Source organism: Chlamydotis macqueenii, chromosome 9 (assembly GCF_036417535.1).
Source record: "Chlamydotis macqueenii isolate bChlMac1 chromosome 9, bChlMac1.mat, whole genome shotgun sequence".
NCBI lineage: Eukaryota > Metazoa > Chordata > Aves > Otidiformes > Otididae > Chlamydotis > Chlamydotis macqueenii.
This window is the reverse complement of record NC_141564.1, coordinates 2,109,591-2,137,133: the sequence shown is the minus strand read 5'-3', so window position 1 is coordinate 2,137,133 and position 27,543 is coordinate 2,109,591. Positions and strand designations below refer to the sequence as shown.

The following is a 27,543-nucleotide window of genomic DNA, read 5'->3' as shown; positions in this document are numbered from 1 at the left end:
TTTCCAAGAGAAAATTTTATGGAGGCTTTTCTACACATACACAAATATTTTAATAGAATGGTAACTGGAATGTTATCCATATTCTTAGTACTTGTCATAATTAACTAAAAAGATATTTTTTTAAATTTTGTAAAAATGACATATTTTACACATCTTCTATTTACAGTTGCAATATACTTAAATGTTATAAAACATCCACTCTGACCTTTAAAATATATGTATACTAGGACTTAGTATTAGATATATTATAACTTATAGCAAACGTAGGGTTTGCTGAGTACCTATCTGTTCAATGGGCATTTCATAACCAGCCTGGCTTAATAAAGACTGCTCCAAACAAAAAACAGACAACAACAAAAAAAGACAGGGAATGTGCAAATATCGGGGCAGGCAAAAAAAAAAAAAAAAAAAAAAAAAAAGTATCAAGCTTGCAGTTTTAAAAAATAACGCTGTGAAGAGTTCCAATAAATTAAAATTGTAACCCACAAATCCTTTTCCTGGCATTGTCCATGATCAAATTAATTTTCAGTACTATTAATCTAAAAGGAAAAAAATCTCAAATAATAAAAAACCCCCAGCCACCCCGGGTCTTCCCCAGGCCGGTGCTCCCCGTGCTGCGGTCAAGGATCAGGATTTGCCAGGGCGGGCGCTGCTGGCACGGACGAGCTGGCTCTATTGACGACTCGTGAATAAGAGCGCTCCATTCCTGGCTGCTTTGCCGAGTCCTCCTTGTATGCAATCTTTTCATAGAAAAAAAAAAAAAAAGGAAAAGAAAAAAAAACCCAACCAACACATCAGTGAGAGCGATCTGAATAGTCTGGTGTCTGATTCATTATCTAAGCAAGGTTTTTTAACCTGATTTTTTGTTTATTCTGCGATGATGCTAAGGATCTGATGGAGGGAAAGGGCCGTCCCCACTGACCACGCAGCCGCCAGCAGTGGAGGAGCAACCTCTCTCCTTCACAAAGCTGCAGGCACCATCTTACGCCGTCAGCCCCCAGTTACCAACCCCAGCTGCAGGTCAGCCACACCGTTTATTACTGGGGCAAATCACACCGCCTCCAGGTACGGCGTCAGTGCCTGAGCCAGCAACTGGGGCAGCTGTGGGATGGAGCCGCTCGCACGCCGCGGGCTGGAGGAAGAGCGCCCCTGCCCCACCAGCCTCCCCCAGTTGACAACCAGCATCCTACAGAACATGCGTCTCAGCACCGCTTGTGGACAACCCCTCGCACGTGTACCTTGTCTTTTTGAAGCTAAACAAACAGAGCAAGTAGAAAAACAAGCAAGCGAGGAAAGTACGTGACATTGAAAGAAAAAAATAGATGTAAGAAAAATGAACGTACCATTTTTGGCTATAGTACTGAGGGAAATGTTAGACAGGGAAGAAGAGAAGCTGTATAAGCAAGGACCATGACAGAGCTGTCAGAAAAGAAAAAAACAACAAAGGAAAACAAAAAAAAAAAAAGAGAAAAACATGGTGATGAAAGAGTCACTGAGCAAACAAAACCCTCTTGAATACAACAATGGGAACGATGGCAAATCTTACTGCTGTAAAGCACACGGCGCAGTCACGATAGAGCCTCAAGCTTTCCAATTGCGAGATCAATATTTCAGCCACGTTTCAGCACGGGATTGCTCCGAGGCAACGCTCTGCTCAGACGCAGGGAGTTCATGCGCTCATTGCAAGAGGAGCAGAGTTTTCCCAAAAAGACACACTGCCTGGAAAACTGGGCTGTGGTTTATAAGGCTGCCCCACTGGGCTGCAAGTGGGAGACTGCTTTTCAGTGTGGACTTTCAAATTCAGACGGTTTTGGTTAAACAGATGATTTTGACTTTTGCTGGATGAACTCTTTACATATTAACATTGTTACATACCAGTAATTCTGTATTATTTAGTCTTTTCATTTCCGTGAGGAAAACTCAGAGCTCCGTGATCTAAACACCGGTGTGAGTATTTAACAGAACTCGCCCGGTATTTTACGCATGCTGAAACTCACGGGCTGCTCATGCCTCATTTAAGTTGACCATACGCGTCCCCATTCTTGTGGGGAGTAGTAATTCGCACAAGAGATACAGTCCTGCCTATGCGTGTTGCGTGGAGAGCCAAAATAACTTCCTTTATTTTGGAGAGGCATGAGCACTGAGTAACAAGTGATACTATCATGATAAAATAACTCTTCAGCAGGCCCTGTTGTGACAGGACAAGGGGTGATGGTTTCAAAATAGAGGGAGTAGATTTAGATTAGATGTTAGGAAAAAATTTTCTACGCTGAGGGTGGTGGAACACTGGCCCAGGTTGCCCAGAGAGGTGGTGGATGCCCCACCCCTGGAAACATTCCAGGCCAGGTTGGCCGGGGCTGTGAGCAACCTGATCTGGTTGGAGATGTCCCTGCTCCTTGCAGGGGGGTTGGACTGGGTGGGCTTTGAAAGTCCCTTCCCACCCAAACCCTTCTGTGATTCTATGAACTGGAATGTTTGAGGCTCACCAATCTTTAGACACCTAAACAGGAAGGGAGCACAACTCACAGAAGAACAGCCACCACTGAGCTCAACCCCACCTGGCACACACCAAGCCTTCAAAGCAATTCCACCCCGTGAAAAACCAGCTCAAGATGACAAATCTTTGTTGATAAATCAGACTTGTTATATATAATACAGCTGCATTTAAAAAAAGAGGGGGGGGGGGCGGAAACCAAACCCACAAACTGGCAGTGCCAGGTTTTACTTCTCATATTTTGCTCTACAGCTTCATTTGTCACTAGAAGATGCAATCACCCACCCTCATTCAGCCCGACCCGCACCAAACCAGACGATCTAACCTGCTCGTTCATAACGGCCGACAGCTCGCTGAGCATATCCTTATAGTGAGACTTCATCTCTCCCTGATACTCAAACTGGTCCTCCTTAATCAGGCGTTCGTTGACATCAAGAGCATGTCCACATGCTTCTGCAAATTGCCTGCAAGCAGAAAACCACAAAGAACCACCATACAAATTCGGTAGTAGTGAAAAAACCCTGCCTACCAGCATATAAACACAGACACGCTGCTGTACCTCTCCTCCCCCTTGCAAACTACACCTTGTAGAAGCGAATTTCAGAGCTCGTCCTCAGGTCATGAGGAATGTAGGCTACTAGAATAGCACAAAACTGCAGTAAATGTTTTCCAGGCATGGCTTGGAAGACAGCATGGCTCAATTTAGCCTGATTTCCTGTCACACCTACTCACGTTTCTCATACTACGCAGAGGGTGGAAAATCTAAACTTAATATTTACCTGAAGATTTCCTTCAGAAGTTTAACTTGATTATCAGGATATCTCTTAGCATTCGTCTCTTCAAGAAAAGCTCGAGCATAGGCCATTGGTCCAGCGTTTACCTGGGGTAAAAACACACAGCTTAGGTGCAGAGAACAAGCAGTTTACTGCCATTTTCTCTCGGGTTCCATGGCCTGGGGACTGGTCTCGGGCAATCAAGTCTGTGTGAAGAACGTCACCTCGCTCCTCTTGTCACCTGGATGAGACCTGAAGAGTTTTGCTGAGGAAAAGGGCGCCAGTCGGCGTCGCACAAACCGGCCTTTGAAAGTCCTCAGCTAGAAACCACCTAGAAAGCCATACGTTTGAAGGCATTTTAACGGGGGCACCAGAAATTCATGCACCTCTCGCCAATCCCAACTTCTCTAAATAGGACATGACAAACCCAATCCTAACCAAACTCTCCTTCAAGTATCTGCATGCTTGGCTGCGTGGTGGGCTGTATTCTCAAGTGACATGGGATGGTCCTTTTAGAAGAGCCTTAACATTTTATTTAGAGAAGATTTGACTGAAATAGTTGTATTTGCACATAAATCCAGCAGTCATCAAGATCAGTGGAAAACTTTTCATTCCCTTACAATTTTAGACAGGTTTACACTGGAGTACAAGATATGACCATTTTATGACCATGTCTATAAAATAGACAAAACACTTCTTGAATGATGGAAATCAGAATAAAAATTTAGGCAGATGCATTGAAAAAAAGAAAAAAACAAAGACAAATTGTCATTACCTTGACACTGACACTTCCTTGGAGTTTGAGCTGCAGTCGGATCATGTCCACTTCTTCCATCGTGCAAAGCTGATTGAGCTCGGAGACTTTTTTGGACATCTCATCAATTGCTACTTCGATAGGGTTCAGCTCCGTGCTGGTCTGGCTTATGACTTGAATGCGCTTCTTCACGTAGGGGAACAAGTGACTGGCTACTCAAAAGCAAGAAATGTGTCAGAGAAACTCACCCAACGAAAAAGCGTTTAAGAAAGCAAGACTATTAAGTCAAAGTATGAACTTTTGACTTTGTCAATCTCTTTATCAATTCATACAAATTAAGTTTTAATCACCAAATGATCAAAAGTGACACTGCAAGTCCAAACTGAATTGTGATGGCACTGGAAGAGCATTTGCTTTTCAATTCACCGCTGTTTGATACTGAGCTCTGTCACATCCACGTGGCAAAAAGCCCTCACCCCTCAGGTTTTAGAATCCACCTTGGGTATTCAACCAAAATACTGCTACAGGAGCTGACAGGAATTATTCATCGCTAAAAGCCCTTCCTTTCAGTCAAGGCCTTTTCAGGGATCTCAGGGAGTCTGGCAAGGGTACCGTCACGGCGCATTAAGCCTGATCTAAGCTAACAATCTTTTCCTGGTTGCCCTCCACGCTTTGGAAGGCCTCCCAAACTCCACGTATGCCCTCCTCCGGCGAGCATCAGACCTAAACGAGCTCCAGCTTACAGTGTGGCCGTCTCGTTGGAGAGGGGGAATCCCTGGGCTCCCAGAGCTGGAAGCGTGAGTCACAACTGCGCACGGCAGAGTGCCCGACTCGCAGGCCGCCGCCAGACTGCACTTGCCCTCCACGCAACATGGGCAGCAAGCTCTGGAGCAGAAATGCTGAGCAGGTACCACACCAGCCACATTTTTTTTTAATTTTCCTACATTTTTATGTCGGAAACAAATGACAATATATGATTTCTTGAAACAGGAATGGGGAGAAAGACGTTTCTTTAGAGAAGAGCACTGAGGTGAGGCAGGTGCTAGAGGGAAAAGACGCCCTCAGACATCAGTGTGTCTTTCCTGACTTGCAAGAACAAAACTTGTAGGCGACTACGCCTGTCCCGTAAGCAGCCTCCTTCGCTTTGTCCTTTGGGGGAAGGAGATGCACTCAAGTCATTGGGGAACTGGATTTTCTGTCACTCTGGGGCCTCTGTTGTGAGCATCAGCCTCTCTGCTCATGGCTGCCCGTGAGGACAACGCCTCCATCTCAGAGAGTTTCTCATACTTGCAGCCAAAATTCAGACAGGTCAGGTTTCAGCTGTAGTTTCACACAGGATGTGTCTTTGAAAAGAGATTTCCATCATGATAAGGAACTAAACATTTTCTGTTTAATATGACTCGGTGAGAACAGACAGATCTACTGCTCCTGACACTCTTGTTTTAAAACACTGCCTGTGCCCAATCTTACCTCTCACTGTAAAAAATTCTACAGAATGTATCTTACTCCTGTTCTGAACAAAAATTCATATCTGCCAAGTTTTACTCTTCTTAGCAGAACAGGCACCCTACTTTTGTTTTCCTTTGACCTGTTTGTTGTTAAAAGAACAACGGTTTTGAGTGCTAAGCTGCCTCCAGCAGAACCACTCCCAAATGACAGCACTGCAAGAACAGTTAAGATGTCAATCATAAGGAAAAATAAGACACCTGATGGCTCCAAAAATGAAAATAACTTTCCCTCGGACGGTCAGCAGGGCTGTAAGAAAGCTCATACTTTGCCAATGGACACACTGAAGAGATTATTTATCATTCTGCGCAACACGCTGTGCCCACCGACCGCAGCAAACCCGACATGCGAAACGCCCTGCTGGGCTTAACTGGTGAAGGTGCAATGGGAGGGGAGAAGCAGCCCGAGCAAACGTACTCGTCAGGATTGTGCGCCTCTTGCACTGCTCTTCTACGCCTCCGTGCTTTTTTCCCGAGAGAGTGAAAGGTGTTTCAAACACAAAGCGGTTGATGTTGTGATGCATTTCAAAGTCGGTCTTTCGATCTTCGGCTTCTTTCTCTTCAAAGAAAGGCGTGACGTACGTCACCTGGATATACGCATATTTTGGATCCAGGTCTTTGGGGTTGACCTGTGTACAGTAGCAAACACAAGAAAATTCTGTTAAGTGTGATGAGCTTCCAAGGCATCCATTATATTTCTGCCCTGCCCTCCACACGTCACGCTATAAGGTCAAGGGTATTTTTTTGGTTGTAAAACCAGGTCACAGCAGTTTACACACACACTCAGTTCACGTTCATTCAAAACACAGCTCTCAAAACATAAACCATGCACTCACTTCTCCCCCTCGTGCAAGAATCACCCGTCTTTTGTACCTTGTTGGAATCCTGGATGATCTTCACGTTATCTATTCCAAACTTGTCTGCGTAAAGTTTCAGCAGCCTTTGAGAGATCTCAGACAAGCCGGTTAATTTGGGTTCTTTATAGATATACTCTTTACCTTCCTCTTCTTCAAAAAAACCCTGTTTGGAAAGAACCAGAAGGATGCAGTGAACACAACAGGCAGGGCAAAGTTTACATGAGGACTCAAGGTTGCCTGGATACCCACCAGAGCCTCCAGTATGCCATTTCCAGCACCTAAGTCAACAGCTTGCCTCTCTCCACTCCCAGCAGATGGTTGAGGTCTACATTTACTCTGGCCTGGGATCTCCAAAGTTACCCAGGACGTAACTCATACACATTTATTCATATAAGACACCTAGCTGTTTAAAGACTTACAGTGCTTTCTTGAGAATGCTGCTCTCTGTATGAGGAAAAAACCCTGATGAATTAAAATCTGGACATTAGAAATCCTTTAAAGTTTTATAATTTGTTTAAATGAACTATTTTGGAAGTGCTACGCTGACAGAACACGAGTGCTGTTTGCTGGATGCCTAGGCAGCTGGGGCGCGTGCAGCACTGCACCTCCAGCGCATCCTATCTGGGAGCTACGTGTGCAGTACCCCAGCGACGTGCGGGGTACCTCTGCCCACAGCGATGCGCGGGGTCAAGGCATGGGCAGTGCCCGTGAACTGGTGTGCATCCGTCCAGGGCAGATGAAGAGGGACTCTGGTGGCACCTTGAAAGGCCATATGGAATTGTAGCATTTTCAGAGACAATTAGTAAATGATTTACACTTCAAAAGAAAAAGAAAAGAAAAGAAAAGAAAAAGACAAACAAACAGACTGTGCTCCTTTGCAAAAAAGCTCAATCTCGTTAAGGTCACTGACTTATTAGACTGGGTGGACTTGGCAGAGTTTTAATAAAAGGCTCCAATGAAGAGCTGAACAAGAACCTGTCAGGCTTCAGAAGAAATGCTGGCTGCAGAAAATTAACATGGCATTGCATCACGTGCAGGTGAGACGCTCAACACGCACATCAGCACTCCAGAAGCAGCTCTCCCGGCTGAGCAGACATCTGCAGGTGCCCCATGAACAAGGACTGGATTTCTCCCAGCGCCACCAGCACAAGCTCTCCTCCTAGGATTTCCTGTGACAAAAGCTGGCAGCGGTGAGCACTGCAGCTGTGCTCAAAGTCTTCTCCTTTCACCTTAACGCAAAGGGACCCTGAAGAAAATACCTGAAGCTGCAGGGATAAAAGACAGCACGAATGATGCCAGACCCAAGACTCTTTAACCCTAACGTGATGTGGCTTGGACAGCTAATTCTACAGCATGCCTAGGCAAAGTGCCATCTCTTGAAAAAGAGAGAAGCGCAAATGAAAGTCGGGAGAGAACTCCAAAATCTCTTTGGAAGGTACTCATGCAAATCCAGCCTTTCCACGTTGAAGGGTATTTCAACTTTGGCCAGTAAAATCTAGGCAAATCTTCACCAAAAAATACACAGAATTAAAATAAATCAGCTGTAAATTTCAATGTTTGTTTACAAAAACCCCTTAGCTTTATGTCAATAGAGATTGCATCTCCGGCTTCTCCTTCAGTGAGGACAAGGGACAATAAAATTGCCTTTTAATTTGGCAAGTGCCAACAGCAACGCGGGCATTACAGTGACTAACGGCAGCTTGTCTGACAGTGTCGAAAGCAGCCTCACAGCAACCTTTTACCACTGCACAATTTTTATCCATTAATCTCCACTAGCATATGAAGAACTGCACAGGTAATTAGAGGACAAATCTAGAGCTCAGAAGCTGATACCCCATAAACATTTGCTGAGCAATTGATTTTCTATCGATTTCACTGAGAAAAGATCTGTGGGATCGTAACCTGGTTTCTGATCTTGTTTCCGCTAAAGCAAAACTGCTTTATGTGGGAAAACCTCATTCATCTCCTGCAACCGTACTCAGGCATGCTACTCAGGATTGCTTCTCTCAAAAAACATCTGTTTTTCTGTTACTATTCAACGTTTTCAACAACAACAAAAAAACCCTCATGTTTTCCAAATTAATCACACAGCAAACTAGAGTGTAGTTTATCCCCTTCAACACTGATTTTGTGCGTGTTTGCACGCCGGAACATGGTGTTTATACGTACGTGCCAAATCTGTGCTGATGCTGCATGGCACGCTAAGATGATGTCTGTATTAATGGTTCTGCTTAAAAAAAACCCCCTGAAAACAAATAACTAACAGATTTAGTCTCGCCTCTAATGCAAGAGACATCATTTAAGTACACATTCCCTACAGTATTCCAGCTGACAAGTGACAAGCAGAAGTTAATTGTGAGCTATAAATAACCATGTCCGCCATATGCTGTGTCTGGCAAATACTATGGAAAGGAAGATTAAATACTTTTTAGGAGAAAATATCCTCCAGTTTCAGGATTTGAAAATATTAAGCAGCCAACGTCACATTATCGATGCACGTCCCCAGATTATTTTCATACTCTTTGGTTTTGCACCTTACAGATAAAATTACGACATGGAGCAGCCGAACGTAACGGAAGGGAGATGACCTGACCGACAGCAGGTTACTGGTTTCCACTGGGAATCACGTTGTGACCCAGGATTGTCACTGTGGGAGCGCTGAAAAGGCCCTTCCTGCTCCTTGTGCACCCTCAGTCACAGCCCTCAGAGCTCACGGGAAATCGGATTTACGCCGTCCCTGCAGCCAATGTGCTGAGGTAAAGCCTTCCACTTTACCTGCCAAGAACGGGTGTTTAGTGGATCCCTCCCTGTCTGTATGGAGCGAGCATCACCTCCTGCGGTACGTGAGCACACTGCACTTTTTGGGAAGGAAGCTACAGCTGTTTTATCACATTTGGAAAAGGGGACGCATCATCTGATCTTCATACGTAAACCCGCAGCTTACCACTGTGAGAAATCTGCCCTTCAGCTTCTTCAGCTCTTCTACCTTCACCTAACACTTCTCTGAAAACACATCTTGAATGTCTCTGCTTACCAGCACAATAGGAGTTTTCAGCAATTCAATGTATTCAACAGCTTTTTTTTTTTTAAATTCAAGAAAGATCCCAATTTCTCAGAACACCCATCTGCAGATAAAACCGTAAACTCATACGCACTGGCTGCTGCGGCCACGTGGTGGTGCCAGGAGATGTTGTCACCAGAGGCCCTGAACACCATCTGCGGTCTGAACCAGCCGCTGCCACCAGGTCCGGCTCTCCGAACTGGCAAATAAAGCTCTCTGGTGAAAATAACTCGCTGCACCCTCCCTAAAGCCTGCATTCATCCCAACCCTGCTTCCAGAGGGCCCTGCAGTGACCAAACACTGCCTCTGCCTTTGCATAAAGAATGGTTTTCAGATGCAGTGCAGATTTTCTTTTTCCACTAAGAACTCTCACAATTCTCTCAAAATGTGTAAAAATACATTTTTCTTTTTTTTTTAATATCTGTGTGCTTACATACATATCTACCCACAGGTATTTTCTAGAACAGCGCACGTATGAGACTGAAAAGGGACCCCAGTTTCTCTCAGCGGCGTTTCCTTTGTTCCGGCCTAAGCAGAGCGGTTCGTATTGCTTCACACTGGTTTTACTGTGCAACGCCAGTAAACCCCACAACTGCTAGCTTTTGGGAGGAAGCGTGCAAAGTCTCCCAGATGCACAAAAAAAAGGGAATTGCTTTTAATATTTTCAATGGATTGGGCACCATGACTGGTTTCAGCACGGAGGCCTGCAATAAGGCCCAAAAGGCCCCAGACCTTTCCCCTTGCACAGCCAAAAAGGCAGCAAGCGGCACTGGGACTGACAGCAATACAGAAAGGAAACCTTCCAAAGGGAAAAAATCCACGGACGCAAACTGGAAACAGACTCTTTTCTCTGTCTCCCCTTCCAGGTCAAGCTCCACACACCTGGCTGTTGCCTTGTGTACTGGTGAGCCCTCCTTAACCGGTTCTGCACACCCGCTTCTATTTCCCTTGGTAAATGAGACACGAGTGATGCTGATGGGAATCATCCACCTTTAGGCATTTGCACTGTGCCATCTATTTTTATCACCACGCCTCTGCAAGGAGCAATACAGTCCCGCTTTCTACCATGTAACACCTCTTCCGCAAAGGAAAGGCGGACGCTGTGCTTGTTTGCATTTAGAGCCCAGTGTCCAGGGGCACTGGGGAACAGACCGAGCCATACGCAGCTGGGAAAAAATTACATGGTTTAGAGCACTAATGCTGTTTAAATGAAGCTGTGGCACTGGCAGCTGAAAAGTCATTGTACTGTCACCCCAGTGCAGCAGAACAGCTGCAGCTAAATTACCTGCACACAAGCAGCTGGGATAGCCCCAGCAAGAAGCTCCAAGTAGGAGAGCCCCGTTTCCCCCTCCGCTGCCCCCGTTTTGAGGAAGGACTCGCCATTGCCCTTTGACTCCCAGTTCTCTTGCTCCGACAAGGGGTGGTGGCTGCACCCTGCCCAGAGCGCTCCGCTGTCCACCGCCACACCTCGCAGGCTGCGCAGGCCAGGAAAGCAGGCTCGCGTTCAAACAGCATCAGTGCTACACCGAGTTTTTCCACAGAGGAAGAAGGGGCCCAATTCCACTCCCAGGGAAGTCGAGAGAAAAACTTCCCCTGGGATGAGATGACGCAGCATTGGGCCCCGCGGGGCACGCACAACATGGAGACAGAGACAGCTTGATAACTCAGGTAACCGCACAAACAAAAATTAGTTTGCAGGATGCAACGATGAATGAAACAACGTTATTTCATCCGCCATGAACCAAAGAATCAAGAGCACAGGGAAGTTAATGTTCAGTAACGGTACAGGGAAGGATGGAGGACGTGTGAGCAGAATTAAATAAAACATGCAAAAGAACTAGACTTACCACAGCCTTGAATAAGATCAAAAGGAGAAAAGAGCAAATTTCTGCATTAAAATCTAATTAGCAAACAGAATGATTCACATGTCGTTTACACACCTTGTTATTTTACAGTAAAGGAGATTGTGCGCTTGCCAAAACCAGGTCTTAAAAGAACATGCTGGAGTGCTGCACTGGTTTGTGGTGGAAGAAAGCACAAAGTAATGCTCTGAGGATGCTGAAGCGCAGCAGAGGGACTAAAACTACTCTACGGTATATTGCAGAGAAAATTGCCTGAAAGCAGGAGTCAGGGTCAGCAAGAAACACAACAGAACTTCTACTGCACACTGCTCTGCTTTTAGCTCTGTTGGAGGAGAGGGCCATGGATCAAAGATGTCTTATCTGGTTTTATTTTTCACTCTGAAAATAACCAGCCTGCCTCAGCCTCAGTTTTGATGAAGTAAAAAACTAAAGCTGACGTCCAGGTCTGTCCTCCATTACACCGCTAAACCCATAGCAGCAGTTCACACAGATGTAACTGAGTGCTCTCTGAGTAAAATCCTCCTTGGAGTATGACCCACGAGGCACTTCCTACCCCAGGATTCACTGCCAAGTGTTTCCCTGTTAGAGCTTCCCTGAGATACATCAGGATTAGAAGAACATGCCTGAAATCTGGGAATGGAGACCAAAGGGTGTCAGTTGACTCACCTGCCCATAAAACGCAACACGGTAATACCGCCCAAAGAGACGTTTCTCAGAGTTGACTACTTCCGCAACCTTCAGGTACGAGCGGTGGATGTCGTAGTACAGATCGGAGAGTCTCTACGTTGAGGAACAAGAAGAGCGAAGGGAAGTCAGAGAGCAGGAGTATTTTGGGAAACGACACCAGGGCTCTGTGCAAGCACGGCTGGCCTTCACTGGGTCACCAAACCTTTTGCTAAGGTTTAACCCCTTCAGCAGTCACCAAAGATTCATTTCAAGGTCTCTTGGGACAATGAACCAAAATCTCAGCTAACTTAAATCTGAGGACCTACTTCCTCAGCATACAGCTTATATCTGCCTACCTCTTCGCTTTTTTTTAAACTTTTAAACTAGAAAAATCAGTAGATGAGATTATCATCTGGTCATCCATTATGTACTGAAATTGCCACGTAAGTAAGAAATGAAGAAACTCTGGAATTGTGAAGAGATCACACAATTTATCAGCAGTTTTTAAACCTAGATACAACAGAAATATGCTCTTGGTTTAAAAACACATGTAAAAATTCACATCCACTGGCTAACACGAGAGGTTTGTTTGAAAATTTTTTGTTCGTTTGCTGTTGTATTGATGCTGAAGAGAGGAAGGTAAGGTACCAGAGTTTTTCATTTACTCACAGCACAAAGCATTAAAAGGAGAAATTACGGACAGGCAGAAAAACCCACTCCTTTAAAGAAAGTACTTCCCCACCCCCCAAAAATTTTGATTTTTACTGTTGTCTTAAGATAATTAAAAAAACCAACCAACCAAACACACACCAACTTACTTTAAAGTCCCTCTGCTTCTCAAAAACAGCAATGATAGGCTTGTTCACCTCAGCAATAAGCTCGTATCTCTCAGACTTCCACAGGTATTCAACACACAGCTCCAGCTGCTCCACAAGAACGTTCTGCAATTCCACAAATACAAACAGTGCGGTGGCTCGACAGCTGGTGGCACTTAATTAACGGCAGTGCAGCAAAAGGGGCATGCCCGCTATTTCATTTTTGTTGTGTGTCTTCTATATTAAGGTTGATTTCCACAACACAATGGTTAATCAGGTATTGGTGACCTAGCTCTTCTTTAGATAAAATAACTGAAATAACAGTAATGTGAAAATACTTGAATATTTGACATTCTGTTCAGACAAATGGGTTTGCTTTGTGGGTTCCTCCTTGCCCTAACTTCCAGCTCTGGTACTTAACGTTCTGGTTAGCCAAACCCCAATCCCTGCTATTTAGTATGACGGCTATGACATTGCCCTCAAAAGCTGCACGCCTTTTAACACCGCCTGCAGCGTGCTCTCGCTATAATTTGCTGTGACACGCGCAGGCATCCATTGGAAATAATGCCCTCTGTTTATTCAGAACCAGTCTATAAACGTTAACGCCTCTGACCTCGTTGTAGGGAGTATCTTGCATCCCAGAGTCTTCCTTCATGGCGCCTTCTTCTTTAATGTTGGGGGTAATGCTCAGAAAAGCAGGCCATCCCATGGAGAATAAGCCTTGAAGTGCAAGCCATAACAATGTCAATTAATGACTGAATAACCGAGATAATTCAAAAAGCTACGGCATGTCAATAAAACAGAGAGATTTTACTTGACTAGATCTGTTATGTTTTCAACAGCCCGACTGCTGAGAAGGACAAATGAAGCTGACTGGATTATGAGACTACTACATATTTTCTCTATGATATAAACCCACTTGCTGATGGGAAGGCTCACAGGGATTAAAACTGAGCTTACATTTAATATTTGCTAAGCTGGAGCCTTAGTGCAATGGTTGCAGGAAGAGCAACCTACACAGGCACTGCACATTGCAGATCAGCTACAACTCTTGAGCAGCAGCAGAGGCGATGAACTCCTCACACAGTTCGTGTTCAATTTAAAAGTAGGAAAATGCCAGTAAGGCACAATTAAAAAGCTAACTTTTACATATTGAAAGAGGGGGGCTCCTTCCCCTCTGTCACATTTCGAAAATCACTTAAACATAGGTTAAAAAAGACCCACAAGTGCTTCACTTCACCTACTGTGATTCACGTAAAATATTTTACCACGAATAGAACCGTCTCCGAAATACAGCTCTCCACAGAAAGCTGCATTCTGAAAGGATGTATTTTTTCATCTCGCTCACAGACACTTCCAAGTGTTTCAGAGAACCATGGTCTTTCCAAAACTAAGTTTTCTCTTCCCCAGATATTTGCCCTTGCCTCTAGATATTGCTCGTTGTGAAAATTGCTAGAATATCTCATGCTGAGAATTACTTTGAAATACACATTTCATAAACTAACCCCTGGCACAGAAGCATTTAATGATATAGGTCTGCACTTCATTTCTCTAATAAGCATCACAGATTTAAAAAGATCTTTATTCTAAGCTACACATGGATAACCAGATATTAGTTCTGCCCTGTGCCCTCCCAGCTTTGTACAGTCAAGGAACCGCACGTGGATTTGTTTGCTAAGCACCAGCTGACCTGAGGGATTTCTGTTGCCGACGAAGAGCAGACTGCTCTCTTGCTGCAAACGCCCCGAGACAATCTGAGCAACTCATCCAACCAGCCAGAGAGCACCAGCAACGTCACGTACAACATTTCCGACATTACTCGCTTGCTATTACAGCCATCAACATGCACTATAAATATCTTCGCTTCGGTAGATATTTTTTCCAGATCAGCTACGCAACCGTAATTTGATTCCCTAACTTTGTTATTTGACCCATAAACAGGCACGGTTAGAGCACTCACTTCCTCCATTGTGAGTTGTTAGTAACACATTACTATCAGAGACTTGACCGTCTTCCAGGAGCATACGTGAGGTACAAATCTTTTCCATTTTCCAGTAACCTATGATAGCGTAAGATGGTATTAGTACACTGCTACTGGTACGTGTTAATACATGCATATTTAATAACAACAGACTAACAAGTGAGGCATTGTCTTTTAGCACTAGCTTACTAAACATTTAATTAACCCTCTTTAGCCAAAACGTACACCTTCACTGGGCTACGACTACCATTTACGATAGATTTTAAAAATAAAATGTTTGGGAAGAATTCAAATGGCTTTAAGAATACTTTATGTATAAGGAAAGAAAGCAGAACAGTCAAAAATTATTTTCAACTGCAATGTTTATAGATACGTAGTTGGTTTTGAATGTGTTGACCTTACCCTTTCTTTTCAGGTACTCCGCAATGAGCGCGGCGATATGAATATAGCACATGGCAGCCTGTAACGAGAGACCAAGATACATGTATACGTTAAAGTATATCGTACAACGGATGTGACATGGAGCACATACTTCCATCACCTCATACGGCAGGAAAGGGCAGACAAAATTAATATAACCATTGAAGAAAGTAAAGGATTAAATGATTAAATCCTTCTTGAGTGTTAATTTCGCTAGGTGTCTTCAGTAAAAGCACAGATTCGCTCAAGGAAATCATTAAGACTACTCAGTAAAGAAGATATTCCTGGCTTATGCATTGGAGTTTTGCATCACCCATTGAGTTTTTGATGAGAAGGACAACATGTTATAAACAAAGCTCCTCTCCTAAGCTGTAGCTGGGGAGAAGAAAATCCTTTATGTAAGTTACACACCGCTCATAACCTCATCTACTCTACACCTCCTGTGCCTGTTAGGGTTCAGCAGCAACGCTAACATGATACTGACCCCAGCTTCCCCGTCAGATGTTTTCAAGCCTTGCTCAAGCAGGTATCACGTAGTCGTGATTAGGCAAACTGGAAAAATGAGCACATCACATCTCCAGGTGTTTTTCAAACCTATCTTCCTCTAATTTCAAGTATATGAGAAATACTGTATGATTCTCTTAAATCACTACTGCTGTCTTTCAGGCAGACATTTTTTTTTCATCAGAACATCTTGGCCTAAAGACAAATAGATTTCCTATTAATTTATTTACGTTACCTCTGATAAGTCTCCATTTCTTGCGTGAATCTTGGCCATGCTTTCAAGCCACGTCCTCCGTAACTCAGGCGTGCTGGCGTATGAATTTGCTAGGCTGTACTGCAGATCCACAAGCATCTCCGGATCTTTCTCATGCTCCTTCATCTGAGCTGTGGCCATTAAAACCGTCCTGATGCGTTTGGTCAGGTCCTTCACCTCTGCTGGGAAATTAACGTTCTTTGGGAAAGAGAAGCAATCCATCACTAAAACCAGTCAAAGAGCCACGTGAGCACCCCTGAAAGAGTTTAAGCCCTGCTTGCAGAAGACCTGCCAGCTGACAAACTATAGATAGTCCTGCTTAACTACACTCACAGCATGTTTCGCTGCGGGGAATAAAGCTCTGGCTCCTGACTGCAGTGCTGGTAAATCTAAGCTGGACTTTGGAAACAAATACAATTGTACCTGCATCTTATTAAATAAGACATCAAATTACTTATGGTAATTATCTACCTATTTGCTTACTTCATTGTTAACCTTGGTGGAGGTACCCAAAGTCACCTTCAGAGAAGGAAAAACACCGCCAGAGTATAAAATTAAAAATGTATGTTGACAAATGTTTAGACAGGAATTGTAAAAATTAAAGATTGCAATCTTTTCCCAACACCTTTAGTGCAGACAATGAATATAACAGCAACAGGAACTGATCTGAGAGTTCAGTGCCTTTTTCAGGGGGTAGCAAGCTGTTACAAACCCCGAGTGTTGTGCGTGCTTTTGCTACGCGTTTACTGAACAGACCGAAGGGACAGTTTGTAGACTAAAAATGGTTTTCAACTGCAATTGTGTTTCATTAGTCACAACGGTGGCAAACGCACCAAATAAGCAGTGAGTAACAAATAATACAATTTTCAAATAAAAATCTTTTTGGTTTTAAAAATGAGTTTCAATTAAGCTTCTGAGTCACAAACATCTTCATGAATTTCAAGCTGCCTGAAAAAGGCACACTATGAATGCATAAATCACTGTTTAATAAAAGCCAGCAGTTTTATTGACTGAAACACTTGCTCCTCTGAAATTGCTGACCTTTTGCAAGAGGTAGTAACTGACAAAAAACGTGTCTTACTTTCATCTGCTTGTCTCCATTAGCAAAATTATTTATAATTGCGAGTGAGTGCTGAAAACGAGATCCGCCAATCCCTGCGTCCGCTATCAGCTGGCTCACTGCTTTGATGAGCTGTGTGGGGTGGGAGCAAACACAGGGTGTGATTAGTAAAGAAAAGAAGTTTCCGAATAGTTTTTAATCCCTGTTTTAGTATTACTTGATGTACCAGGCACTTTTGTACCTGTCTTAGGACAACACATACAAACACAAGGACGGTGAGCAATCTTTCCAACATAACTGCTCACATTTTGCAGTGTAAACGCATCGTTACTGGACTTTACATTTCTCTTCCCCTACGATCAGATTCTGTTCCCTTCCTAACCAAGAACAGCCATTTGTCTGGCTGTTTATTGGCCATGGGCTACATCCACAGCTGCTGTCTCTCCCTGGAACAGAGCCGAGCAGCCCAAGAACAGCAGAGAAAACAGCCCAGTGTCTTCAGACTTGGCAGGAGAATCAAGCTGCCGCAGCGAAATGCCTGTCTGAGGACTCCAAAATAATTGCTTTGCTATAACGTGTAAAAATAATAATGATAAAATCCAATGAACATCAGCGAAATACTGATAATTTCGTGCTTCACTTACCTGTAGATGGGATCTGACGATCGATTTCTGCTTGTTAAATTCAAAGTTCTTTCTCATGAAAAAATAAAGAAGAGCCGACGCCTCTGTCTGGGTTGAACGTGACCTGTGGTTACAACACTTCAGGATTTCATAGCAGAGTGAACCGCAGAGGTCTGCTTGTCCTTGGAAGAATGCTGACGGGAACTATTGAAAAAAGCATGTGAATATGTTTAGCATTACTCTTAGGCCTTCGTACACTTATTCTGAGTCAGGATTTTTTTTCTCTTAAGCTTTCAGTAAAAATAATGCACTCTCACATATTCATTCACGCCAGAGTTTAGTGAAAGAATTAGCCACTGGCTAAACAAAATCCCACGTGCAAATTAAGGTTAGGTAAAAGCTGCACACAGCATTTCACACAAACACCATATGGAATCCAACACCAAGATGGCCTCCAGAAGTCCAGTCAGTGGTTGGCAGACAGCAAACGTAAAAGCAGAGTAGTCTAGTGGCAAGGAATGGAGAAGGGTTAACCAGGAAAAGCATTCATAGTGCTCATCGCTGCCATGAACGCTGTTCAGGAGAAAGAAAATACTTCGGGTAGCAAAGTCAGCAAACTCCCAGCGGTCAAGGGTGTGAACAGCAGGAGACAGGAGTGAAGGACGGCTCTCCACACCACACCAACAGTTATCAGCAGGGTGGATATAACAGAAGACAGACTGAGGAGAGTCGTAATCATTCAGCAATGGACTCTGCAAGCCAGGTATCTGCCATGAAGACCACGGACCTCTGGGGCTTTAAGCTTTCTTCCGTGAGTGGTAAAAGCATGAGAGCCAATGATGTAGCCAGACACCACAGACCTGGACATTACTCATCTATTTACTTTACAAGTTGCATTTTCTTAGTAAATTTTTCATTTTCCAAAACAGAACTAATTTCTCAGATATTGTGAACGTCTCACTTCTAATCATCAATAAATCAGATCATCTCTGTCAGGAACGAGCATCAACGCAGTGAAGTTCAGAACTCTTTCAAAGCACCCAGCTGTCCTCAAGCTGCCCGTGCGGTAACACATTAGTAGGTCAGGCTAACAGAATAAAACCGTAGTTACCTTGCCTACAAACAGCCGCAGGGCAGCAAAGACGTGCTTGAGCGCTGCTGCCGACTGGTTGATCTGCAAAAAGAGCATGTGCGTGTCGAAGACTTTCTTCATCAACGCGTTCTGGCAGTCGGATTGCTGGAGCTGCCTCTGAGAAGTTCACAGACAAGACAGTTGGTTATAGAAGTGAATAAACAGAAGAAGGACCTGCTGGACTTTCCATCAAGTGTTCCTAGGGAGATGCTTTTTTCAGTGTAAAATCTCTGCGGATGAGGCTTTCCCAGCTTGCCGCAGACTCTTTTTACTTGCAGTTTTTCAAGGACAAGCACCTTGCTATGCCTGTACTCCTGCTTGTGGATGGCATATGCTAGATTTGAGGGCTAGGGGGCAGAAAGGAGACACTAAATCTAACAGCAGCTGCCTGCTGTATTGCAGCCGTGAGACCTTCTGGGGCTATTTGTAGAGCAATTTTTGAAGAGGCAGAGGATCCACCTGTGACTTGAAGAGATACAGATGATAAGCAGTTCAGAAATCTTTTGTCTAAAATCTCTGAAATCTAGTGGGATAAGCATGACTCAGATAAGGTGATGTATTTGTAGATGCACAACCCTTTCACACAGAGCAGAGCTGTACATCGCCCTGGATACATGGCATGCTCTTCTTCCATATCCTCCTATTCAGTTTGGGTACTACAAGTCAATTCCTTCATAAAATACCTTCACTGATGACTGGTGTATCTTATTTCCCTATCCTGCTGCCCCAGGCATTTCAGGTTTTCTGTGTGCCTGCTCCCCCAGGCCTTCCTTCCATCACATAGCGCCCATGGCACCAGCTCGAGCAGCAAAGGAAACAGCTAAACGTACCTGGTGATTCAGCGTGTAAAGACACAACAGGTCGAGGATTGTGAGGGACACTTCCGTAGCGATGTTCGCTTCTGTGTCTACGTACTGCACAATGTCTGTCTCACTGGAGCTGCCTGCAACATATAAAAAGCAAGATGACAAAATCTTCTGAGTGGAGGTAAAGATGACGTAATCCTGCAATCTCAGCACAGTAGAGGTGGGGTCCTAACTGTACATTAACTGTAAGGGTTTTTTGAAGAAAACTGCTCATAGGAGATGAAAGGAGAGGGAATTTGAGTCAACTTTTATCAGCTGCACCAGCGACGTGAATATATTCTTTCATTGTTTCTGTTTGTCCTCAAAGGAGGAGAGAAACCTAATTGGAAGGTGGGATAGATTACTTTGATCTCATCACTTAAAGAATGTTCTGTCATGAAAAGGTCACTTTTGTTGCTAGATCTAATAACTATAATATTTCAGCCAGTGTACATCTGCTTGTACAGCAAGGTACATAACCTTAGATGCAAGAGATGCTGGGAAGGAGGGAATAACTTGTCATTAAGGCTATTAAAATGTGTCAGGTTACCGTAATTAATTTCGACCAAATTTAAGCTCAGATTTCTTAGTCTCCTGAAAAAAAAAGGCAGAGTCAGCAGCTCTATTTACATTTAGGCTCTCTCCTTCACTGGCACTCATGAAAGCAGATTTAATTGTATAGAGCCTGACGCACACCCCATAGAATTCTAGAGGGAAATAAATAATTTTTTATACTTACTTGCAGTACTGCTGTCTATCATCTGGAGGAGTTTGGGGTTAGAAAGTGCATTTTTGCCACGGATTATTGGCAATGTTTGAGATCTGTGATGCTTGTGGCCCTCATGACTAGAAGTAGAATGCATCCTGAAATGGAGAGGCACCGTTAAAAAACAGAAACAAAGAATGAACTACAGTGCCTATACAGGATTTTTCCATGTCAGTTAGAATTTTCTGCAGTACTCCTCAAAGGCCAAGTTAAACAAATGGATGCAAATTTTTTTTCGGAGAAACAAAGATGAAGAACAAAGTTAGTGAGGTGGAGACAACAAACAGATGTGCTGCGATTTCTTGAGAACACAGGAGACAAAATAGTCACTGAGCACTGAAAAAAGCATCAGCTTAAGTAGCTGGCTGACCTTTGGAAAACTGCCTTTGGCTGAAGAGAAACTGAGATGGGGTCTGTTAACTCTGAATACAAGAAAAACGTATCCTGCTCATGAGAGAGCTAATACAGCTTCTGTGAGGGGGGAAAAAAAATGATGACAAACTGACAATGACAGTAAAAATGTGTGCGCGCAATGTGTGTGTTCTTTTAACCCTCTCTGATGCTGATAAACGCATCATTAATTAATAATGAGAAGCTTAGAACTAAAATACCAACGCTTATCATAATTTTTGAAAGGATTTTGAATTTGTAACCACTATAAAATTAACATCTCTCAAAATTCAGGTCATTTATTAAAATACCCTTTAAAAAATGTCTTTAAAAATGTATCTTCCTAAATTTGCATAATTTAAAAATATTCCAGGACAGAATTACTTCCCGCACCTCGCTAAACCCTCTTTTATGTTGGTTGATTTTACAAAAATAATTTAGAAAATTAACATTTCAGACTAAAAAGAAAAAGTTCCCAACACAGGTATGGAATTAGCGGCCAGACTTTTGCCAATCAGTGTTGGAAAGTCTTCCATTAGTGGTCCCAGCGGAAGGATCTGGGTGGATGTCCTGGCAAACTAATGGATTTGGAAGATGTTTAAGAGTTTTGGTTGGGTTTTTTGTTGTGGTTTTTTTTTTGTGTGTGTGCATGTGTATGAGTGAAAAATCTAGTTTCATATGAACATTTCAGCAACTGAAATACATAAATACAAGTGCAAGTTAGAGCTGATCACCAGCAATACTTCATCTCCCAACTTATCAGCAAAAAATGGTCTGCATTACAACAAATAAATAGCCGTTTGGACAACAAATACTGATCTGTGACAGTTAAAGCGCGAAGGCCCTGGAGACAGCAAGTACGGGACTTTATTTTCTGGACTGCCACCGTGTTGGTGCATCTGCAAACGTGTCACAGAACAAACGTCTCCTAAAGGCTGCTTGTCGGTTCAGGCTGGGATAACACAGTTCTTGAAAACTGCACAGTGGAGGAAAAAAGAAAGATGTACGGCAGAGAAAGTGTCTTTTTTCCCCTCCTATGTGTTATTTGTTCCATTCCGAGATACCTGCTTATAATGGTGAGTATATTCTAGCTATACATCAACAAGAAAAGTCAACGATCCAAGCTCATGAGGAAGGGAGACCTTCTCACCATGCTATTAGATACAACTACAAGCTGCACCCAGTCAAAAGTTTGCTTTCTCTCTTGAGTTTTACATTATTAACATGAAAAGGACGACACTTTCCCCCCTAAAGGGATCAAAAAGATTATGAAAGATGTGCTGCATCTGCAGCCTACTACCACGCTGTCCATGAAAATGATGAAATCTTGCCATGTTGCAAGATTTAATCTTGGAAACACTAGGAAGAGGGAGGAAAAAAAAAGACCAGGAAAGAAAGATTCTGTAACCGGAAACACGGTGTAACAGTACAGGACTACGCTACGCTTGGCAGCTTGTTAATAAAAAAGATGAGAGTCAAGCAAATCTACTCTTAAGTTTGATTCTGTGTTGCTAGATGCTTCCTCCTCTGCACTCCTGGGTTATTGGGGAGCAAGAAATTCCCCAGTGCTGTAACTGCATCCATAGAAATTTACCCCTAAAGCAGCAAGATTCCATGAAAGCATAAGGTGGCAGACTTATGGATTCCTTCAGGTTCAGGAAAACTGCGGATTATCTTTCAGACATGGATCTGAGCTGAAAACCACAGCTACTGTTTCTGCAATACTTCACAATATCGACAGTAAATAAGGATTCTTCTGAACGCAACATTGTCGTGTCAACCTCCTTTCAGTCAACGCTGTGACGGCGTACGAGGGCTGGAGGATGACACCAAAGAGCGTGGTTCTACAGGAGTTAATCGTTTGTGTCATTACCATTGCGAGAGCAGACCCGACGCCTGGCCAGAGGAGTTCGACCCTTTAAGGGTTCCGTTATTCTGGGTGGCCTGAACAAACTTAAAAGCAGCAGCAATTTTCCTGTGAAGAGAAAAAAACTGTTAACTTGGAACGGAACATGACATTGATTTTGCCATGCCTCTGAAGAATAAGCGCAGGCCTGACAAAACCTGCCATGGAGCATGAACTGGTTCATCCAGCGACCTTTCGTTTTTCTATGACATACAGACAAATCCACAGTGGGAGCGTTAAATGAAAAATGAAACATCAACTGAGACAAAGCGTTCATTTCACATTTCACAGCTGGAACACGATCTTGTGCTTTTTCAGAGAGCAAGTAGAGGTAGATTATTATTGTTATTTTTTTAATCGCTGTGGAACATTTATGTCTACCCATCAAAACCATTCTTTCCATTACACAGATTGAACAAGTTCCTTTGTTCGGCATATGCACAGAAATATGGTTGAGAATGGACCAGTATTCTGGGTTAGAAATGCAACAGTGGTTATCATCACATGCAATTCACCTTTTACACCAGCTACACTCAGATGTCCAGAACATCACGACAACGTTGTTTGCACCGAGGTGAAAAACAAAGCACACGTTGGCTGTTAACCTCATTTAAGCCTAATGCAATGCAGGAATGTTCTAACAATCTATAACCAGAGAATTACCTTACAATATTGCGTTTTCCTAGGTATCTGAAATTTTGCAGACAAACCCTGAAAGAGAAAACAACATATTTTATGTCTACCGGTGGCTTCCTAATTATGAAAAAATGCTGAATCTTAGTGCCTTGAAGAAACCCATGGCATACGCATCTCCTAGTAAGCAAACGCAGCAGTTCCCAGCCCAGGGATGCGCGAGATGTGGCACCACTTCCCACGCCCTTGTTCCCTTTCTCTGTGGTGAAAGATTCCTGCTTGGCGAGGAGGCAAAGTCAAAAGCAAACTGCAAAAGCATTGCTTCTTCACCAGCTGAAGTTAAAGAACTCACATATCGCTTACGAGACGGTGAGGAAATTCTTAACCCAGCTACCTGCATGGATTCTGCAGGCATGCTTAGATTGGATTGATCAAACCACCCTGGAGCTGTGAAAAGCAGGTAACCCTGCATCACATCGCTTCTCTTATTGTTTGGAAGTTTTGAGGAGCTACATACTTTTCTCTTCTCAAGGGAAGAACAGAATCTTGACCCCAAATGGGGAAACTACTATGAAAATCTCTTTTAGGAGGAACATCCAAAGCATTATGCCCCCTCTTCATGGAAACGGCCAACATATTGGAGGATATGGATTTTATTAGTAACATCTCATTACGACTTTGGAAGATTATGGCAAATAATCTAAGATACAAAAGCTACCTCAGCCTATTCCACTAGGTGGGCAAACCCAAAGAGAAATTATTTGCAGCGGTCACTTCAGACCATCATCATTTAACATAAAATCAACCAACCACAAAGTGAACTTACTCTAAAATGCTGAAAAAGTCTGTTATTTCAGAGAATGGTGCTCGCAACCAGTAGGAAATCAGTGCGTCTAAAGGGAGATATTAAAATGTATTAAGTATCTGTTACAGGGAACTATACTTGACCCAAAGCCCGTAAAATACACTGACAGTTATTCTAATTTAGTATTTGTTTGGATTCAGAAATCACAATATTTTCCAAGAACGTAAATTAGGTAGCGAGTGCACAGGTTGCCCAGAGAGGTGGTGGATGCCCCATCCCTGGAAACATTCCTGGCCAGGTTGGCCGGGGCTCTGAGCAACCTGATCTGGTTGGAGATGTCCCTGCCCCTTGCAGGGGGGTTGGACTGGATGGGCTTTGCAGGTCCCTTCCCACCCCAACCATTCTATGACTCTATGATTGTCTTACCTTCTGAAATGGTTTTCATAATGTGAAGGAAACACATAAGAAGGCTTCTAGTTTCAGCTTGATCCAACTTGTCAAAACGAAGAGTCGATCCAATCAAAGACAAAGGTCTCATGATCTGTTGAATTGACAGCAAAGGGCCTCGTTATGGACAGCGACAGGTTTCCACCTCCGGTAACCGTTCTCAACATTTGCACATGTACCTTTTCACACGTGTCAGTTCTCTCACTGTTTTTTTCATTGGTACTTGGGTTAGATTCAAGACTTGCTAAGGAAGCTCTGGAGTCAGCATGGTTTGCTGCAGAGATAGCTATTGATGAAAAGGCTGTAAATGAAAGTCATAGCAAACATGCTAAACTAAAACATTTATGGATACAAAAACTAACAAGAAAAATGGAAAACTTAAAATGCGTCGTGTGCTGTGAACTTCCAATAGCAAAGCTATCGATGGGCACATTTAGTATTGAAAACATGCAACAAGTTGAAGTAGAATGATTCAGTTTGCCGTTACTCGTGGCATTAAAATGGCCTGTTGCATTTTGTAAGGCCTGCCCTAAAGCCACAAAAATCAGTGGAAAGATGCCCGTGCCCTTCCCTGAATTTTGAAATGGGGTTCGGAGGAAGTGAACAAAATAAGCTGTGTTTCTGCCCTTCCATTAAGCCTGGGAAAACTAAGAACACTTCCCTCCAAGAGACTTCAGGAGAAACCACGGAACTATTCTTAAGTTAGGGAGAGATTACAAGCATGAACTCCGGCGCCGGGATTTGTGAGAGCCTAAATACTGGCATCGTTCCAAAGCAGGACAGTAAGTGAAGCAGTGGAAGAGCAGCAGCTTCACAAAAGAAATAAAAATCAATCCAAAAACACCCAATGGGAAGAGAAACATTGCACACCATGTTTCCCTGAGTATCGTATAAAATGGGTTAATCATGTCCTCCATGAACACTGCGCAGAAAGCACGATGGATTGAACACACAGAAATCCACCCGTGTGCACGTTCAACCTGTATTGATACCTGCTATGGAGTTCAGAACGTCTTTGGAAAAGGACGTGTCCACAGAGTTGGCGTGTTTCATTGCTGTCTGGCTCTGAAATCCTCCGGCTGTGCTCAAGTCATCCCTCGATCCCTGTATTTTGAAAGAAACAGACCAAATTCCAGTAAATGATATCACACACGACTTTTGGAGTGACACCACACCCGATAGGCTTTTCTGAGACACTGAGCTTGAAAATCTGCTTTCAGTTGTTTAGACATGACAGCCTGAAAAGATCAAGGCTTGCCATAATCACCTGTAATATGAAACCCTCTCGTAATCAAAGCTGTAAAGGACAGATCAAGTCTAACTGTGTTTAGCACAGCCTTGGGAAAGGAGCATGAACTGCTCTTAGCAATGATGGGATGAAACAGGCTCACTCACTGGAAGCACTGAAAGACCCAACACCCCTGCAAAAATCTGTTCCTAGTTTAAAAGCAGGGCTATGATTATAAAACATCTAATCTTTACGAAATAAACCAACATGCTCCTCCACACACGCAGTTTATGCAGACATCTTCTGTGGTGGCAAAGCAGTTTTATGATGTTTTTGTAGCCCTTCCCTCCTTCAGCTACTTGTACGCGTTCCTTCTGCCTCCTGGTATGGTTCACGGTCCCTCTGTCGTACCAGTGAAACTGTTTATGGGTTCTTGATGTGACCCTATGAAGAATCTGTGGGCGATGGAAGTTCTTTATGGCAGCGTCTCCCAGTCTGTGCCAAGGGACCTGCCTGAGGACAGGGTTCAGCTCCCAGCCTGTGGCACCAGGGCAGACACGAGATGGACTCGCTGGGGCTGCAAACCTCTGACTTGGAGTTTCCAGCCCCAGGACAGGCAGCGTCCTACGTCCGTTCCAGACCCACAGCCTCTACCCTGCCAGGACAGACTCCCAGGTGCTCTGCAAACTGAGACCTTCCAAATTAAAAACTGCAGGTGCAAACAAATCAGCATCTTCAGAACTGCATTTTCTTAGCTAATTTGTGACCGGCGTAAACTCGGACCTCTTCCCATTGGATCAACTGGGCCAGAACTCAGCTTGATCATTTCAGCATTCCAAAAAATCATACAAATTACCTGATTGGAAGTATTGATATTGAAAAGGAACATATCCTTCATGTAAATCCTTGGCATATTGTCCAAGAGCATTCCATAGAGTGGCATGTACAGGTTTGCTATCTGTGCCTGCTTTGCCTAAAAAATAACAGATACAACATAATCCTGAAGAAATTAATTCATGTATATTGGCAACTAAGAAAAAGTTTCATATATATTTAGCTACTGTACTCATAAGCAAATTAAAAAAGAAAAGATGGTTTCTTTACCGGCTCTGCGTATCGATCATCAAATGAATGCTTTGCCATTAAGTTTTTAAGCACAGCCAAAGCCAAGTGCCTAATATCTTGGTCTTCTTGCAAGGCAAAGCCAACCTCCCGCAGCAGCACTCCGATTAGGAAATGTTTACGGCAAAATTCATTGGTCAACGTGTACTCTGGAATATCTTGGAACAGAATGGACAAAAGTGCTTGAATTAATACATAGGTTACATACACCCCCTCCCCCAATTTTCCAAATTTTCACTAACTTTCATTGATTTAATCCACTGTTAAGCCTTCATTTCCTGATCTGACTGCCCCATTCTGCTCCCTCACTTGCTAGAATTAATCAATCTAATATTATTTCTCAAAATCATGCAGTTTTCACAATTTAATAGTGAAAGACAATTTATATCCAAATTCCCATATGAGAATCTCAAATGTTTTGCACATAATCAGACCAGTCACTTCTTTGAGGCACAGAGTCCAAACTGTTGTTCCCATATTCTAGCTAGAAGAGAGCTAAAACAGAGATCCGGACTAATTCCACTTTTGAAAATGGTAAATAATTTTTGCCTAAATTTGCCACAGCTCCGTGGCAGTGGTCAAAGCAAATCCTAAAGCTCTTGCTGCACGATTCTGTCTACTTCTTATTCATTCTGTTCATA

General features: G+C 43.3%; 1 protein-coding gene across 6 annotated transcripts in view; it reads right to left on the bottom strand.

Moving 5' to 3' along the window:
* The window catches only part of DOCK10 (dedicator of cytokinesis 10), a 143,425-nt gene continuing 115,882 nt past the window's right edge, over window positions 1–27,543 (bottom strand). For 4 of the 6 annotated variants that reach the window (XM_086754232.1, XM_086754226.1, XM_086754227.1 and 1 more), the window contains exons 32-56: window positions 26,885–27,060; window positions 26,637–26,753; window positions 25,545–25,656; window positions 24,732–24,853; window positions 24,532–24,646; window positions 24,127–24,193; window positions 23,331–23,378; window positions 22,635–22,736; window positions 20,345–20,469; window positions 19,591–19,703; window positions 18,740–18,877; window positions 17,650–17,832; window positions 17,027–17,137; window positions 15,928–16,143; window positions 15,171–15,228; window positions 14,748–14,846; window positions 13,401–13,507; window positions 12,791–12,913; window positions 11,973–12,086; window positions 6,400–6,546; window positions 5,945–6,155; window positions 4,043–4,233; window positions 3,274–3,374; window positions 2,820–2,958; window positions 1–740 (exon numbers count right to left, since the gene is read on the bottom strand). In XM_086754232.1, the coding sequence (XP_086610358.1) occupies window positions 621–740; window positions 2,820–2,958; window positions 3,274–3,374; window positions 4,043–4,233; window positions 5,945–6,155; window positions 6,400–6,546; window positions 11,973–12,086; window positions 12,791–12,913; window positions 13,401–13,507; window positions 14,748–14,846; window positions 15,171–15,228; window positions 15,928–16,143; window positions 17,027–17,137; window positions 17,650–17,832; window positions 18,740–18,877; window positions 19,591–19,703; window positions 20,345–20,469; window positions 22,635–22,736; window positions 23,331–23,378; window positions 24,127–24,193; window positions 24,532–24,646; window positions 24,732–24,853; window positions 25,545–25,656; window positions 26,637–26,753; window positions 26,885–27,060 (3,155 nt within the window). In that variant the 3' untranslated portion in view covers window positions 1–620. The remainder of the gene's footprint in view (window positions 741–2,819; window positions 2,959–3,273; window positions 3,375–4,042; window positions 4,234–5,944; window positions 6,156–6,399; window positions 6,547–11,972; window positions 12,087–12,790; window positions 12,914–13,400; window positions 13,508–14,747; window positions 14,847–15,170; window positions 15,229–15,927; window positions 16,144–17,026; window positions 17,138–17,649; window positions 17,833–18,739; window positions 18,878–19,590; window positions 19,704–20,344; window positions 20,470–22,634; window positions 22,737–23,330; window positions 23,379–24,126; window positions 24,194–24,531; window positions 24,647–24,731; window positions 24,854–25,544; window positions 25,657–26,636; window positions 26,754–26,884; window positions 27,061–27,543) is intronic. The other 2 variants (XM_086754229.1, XM_086754231.1) reach the window with 2 other exon arrangements.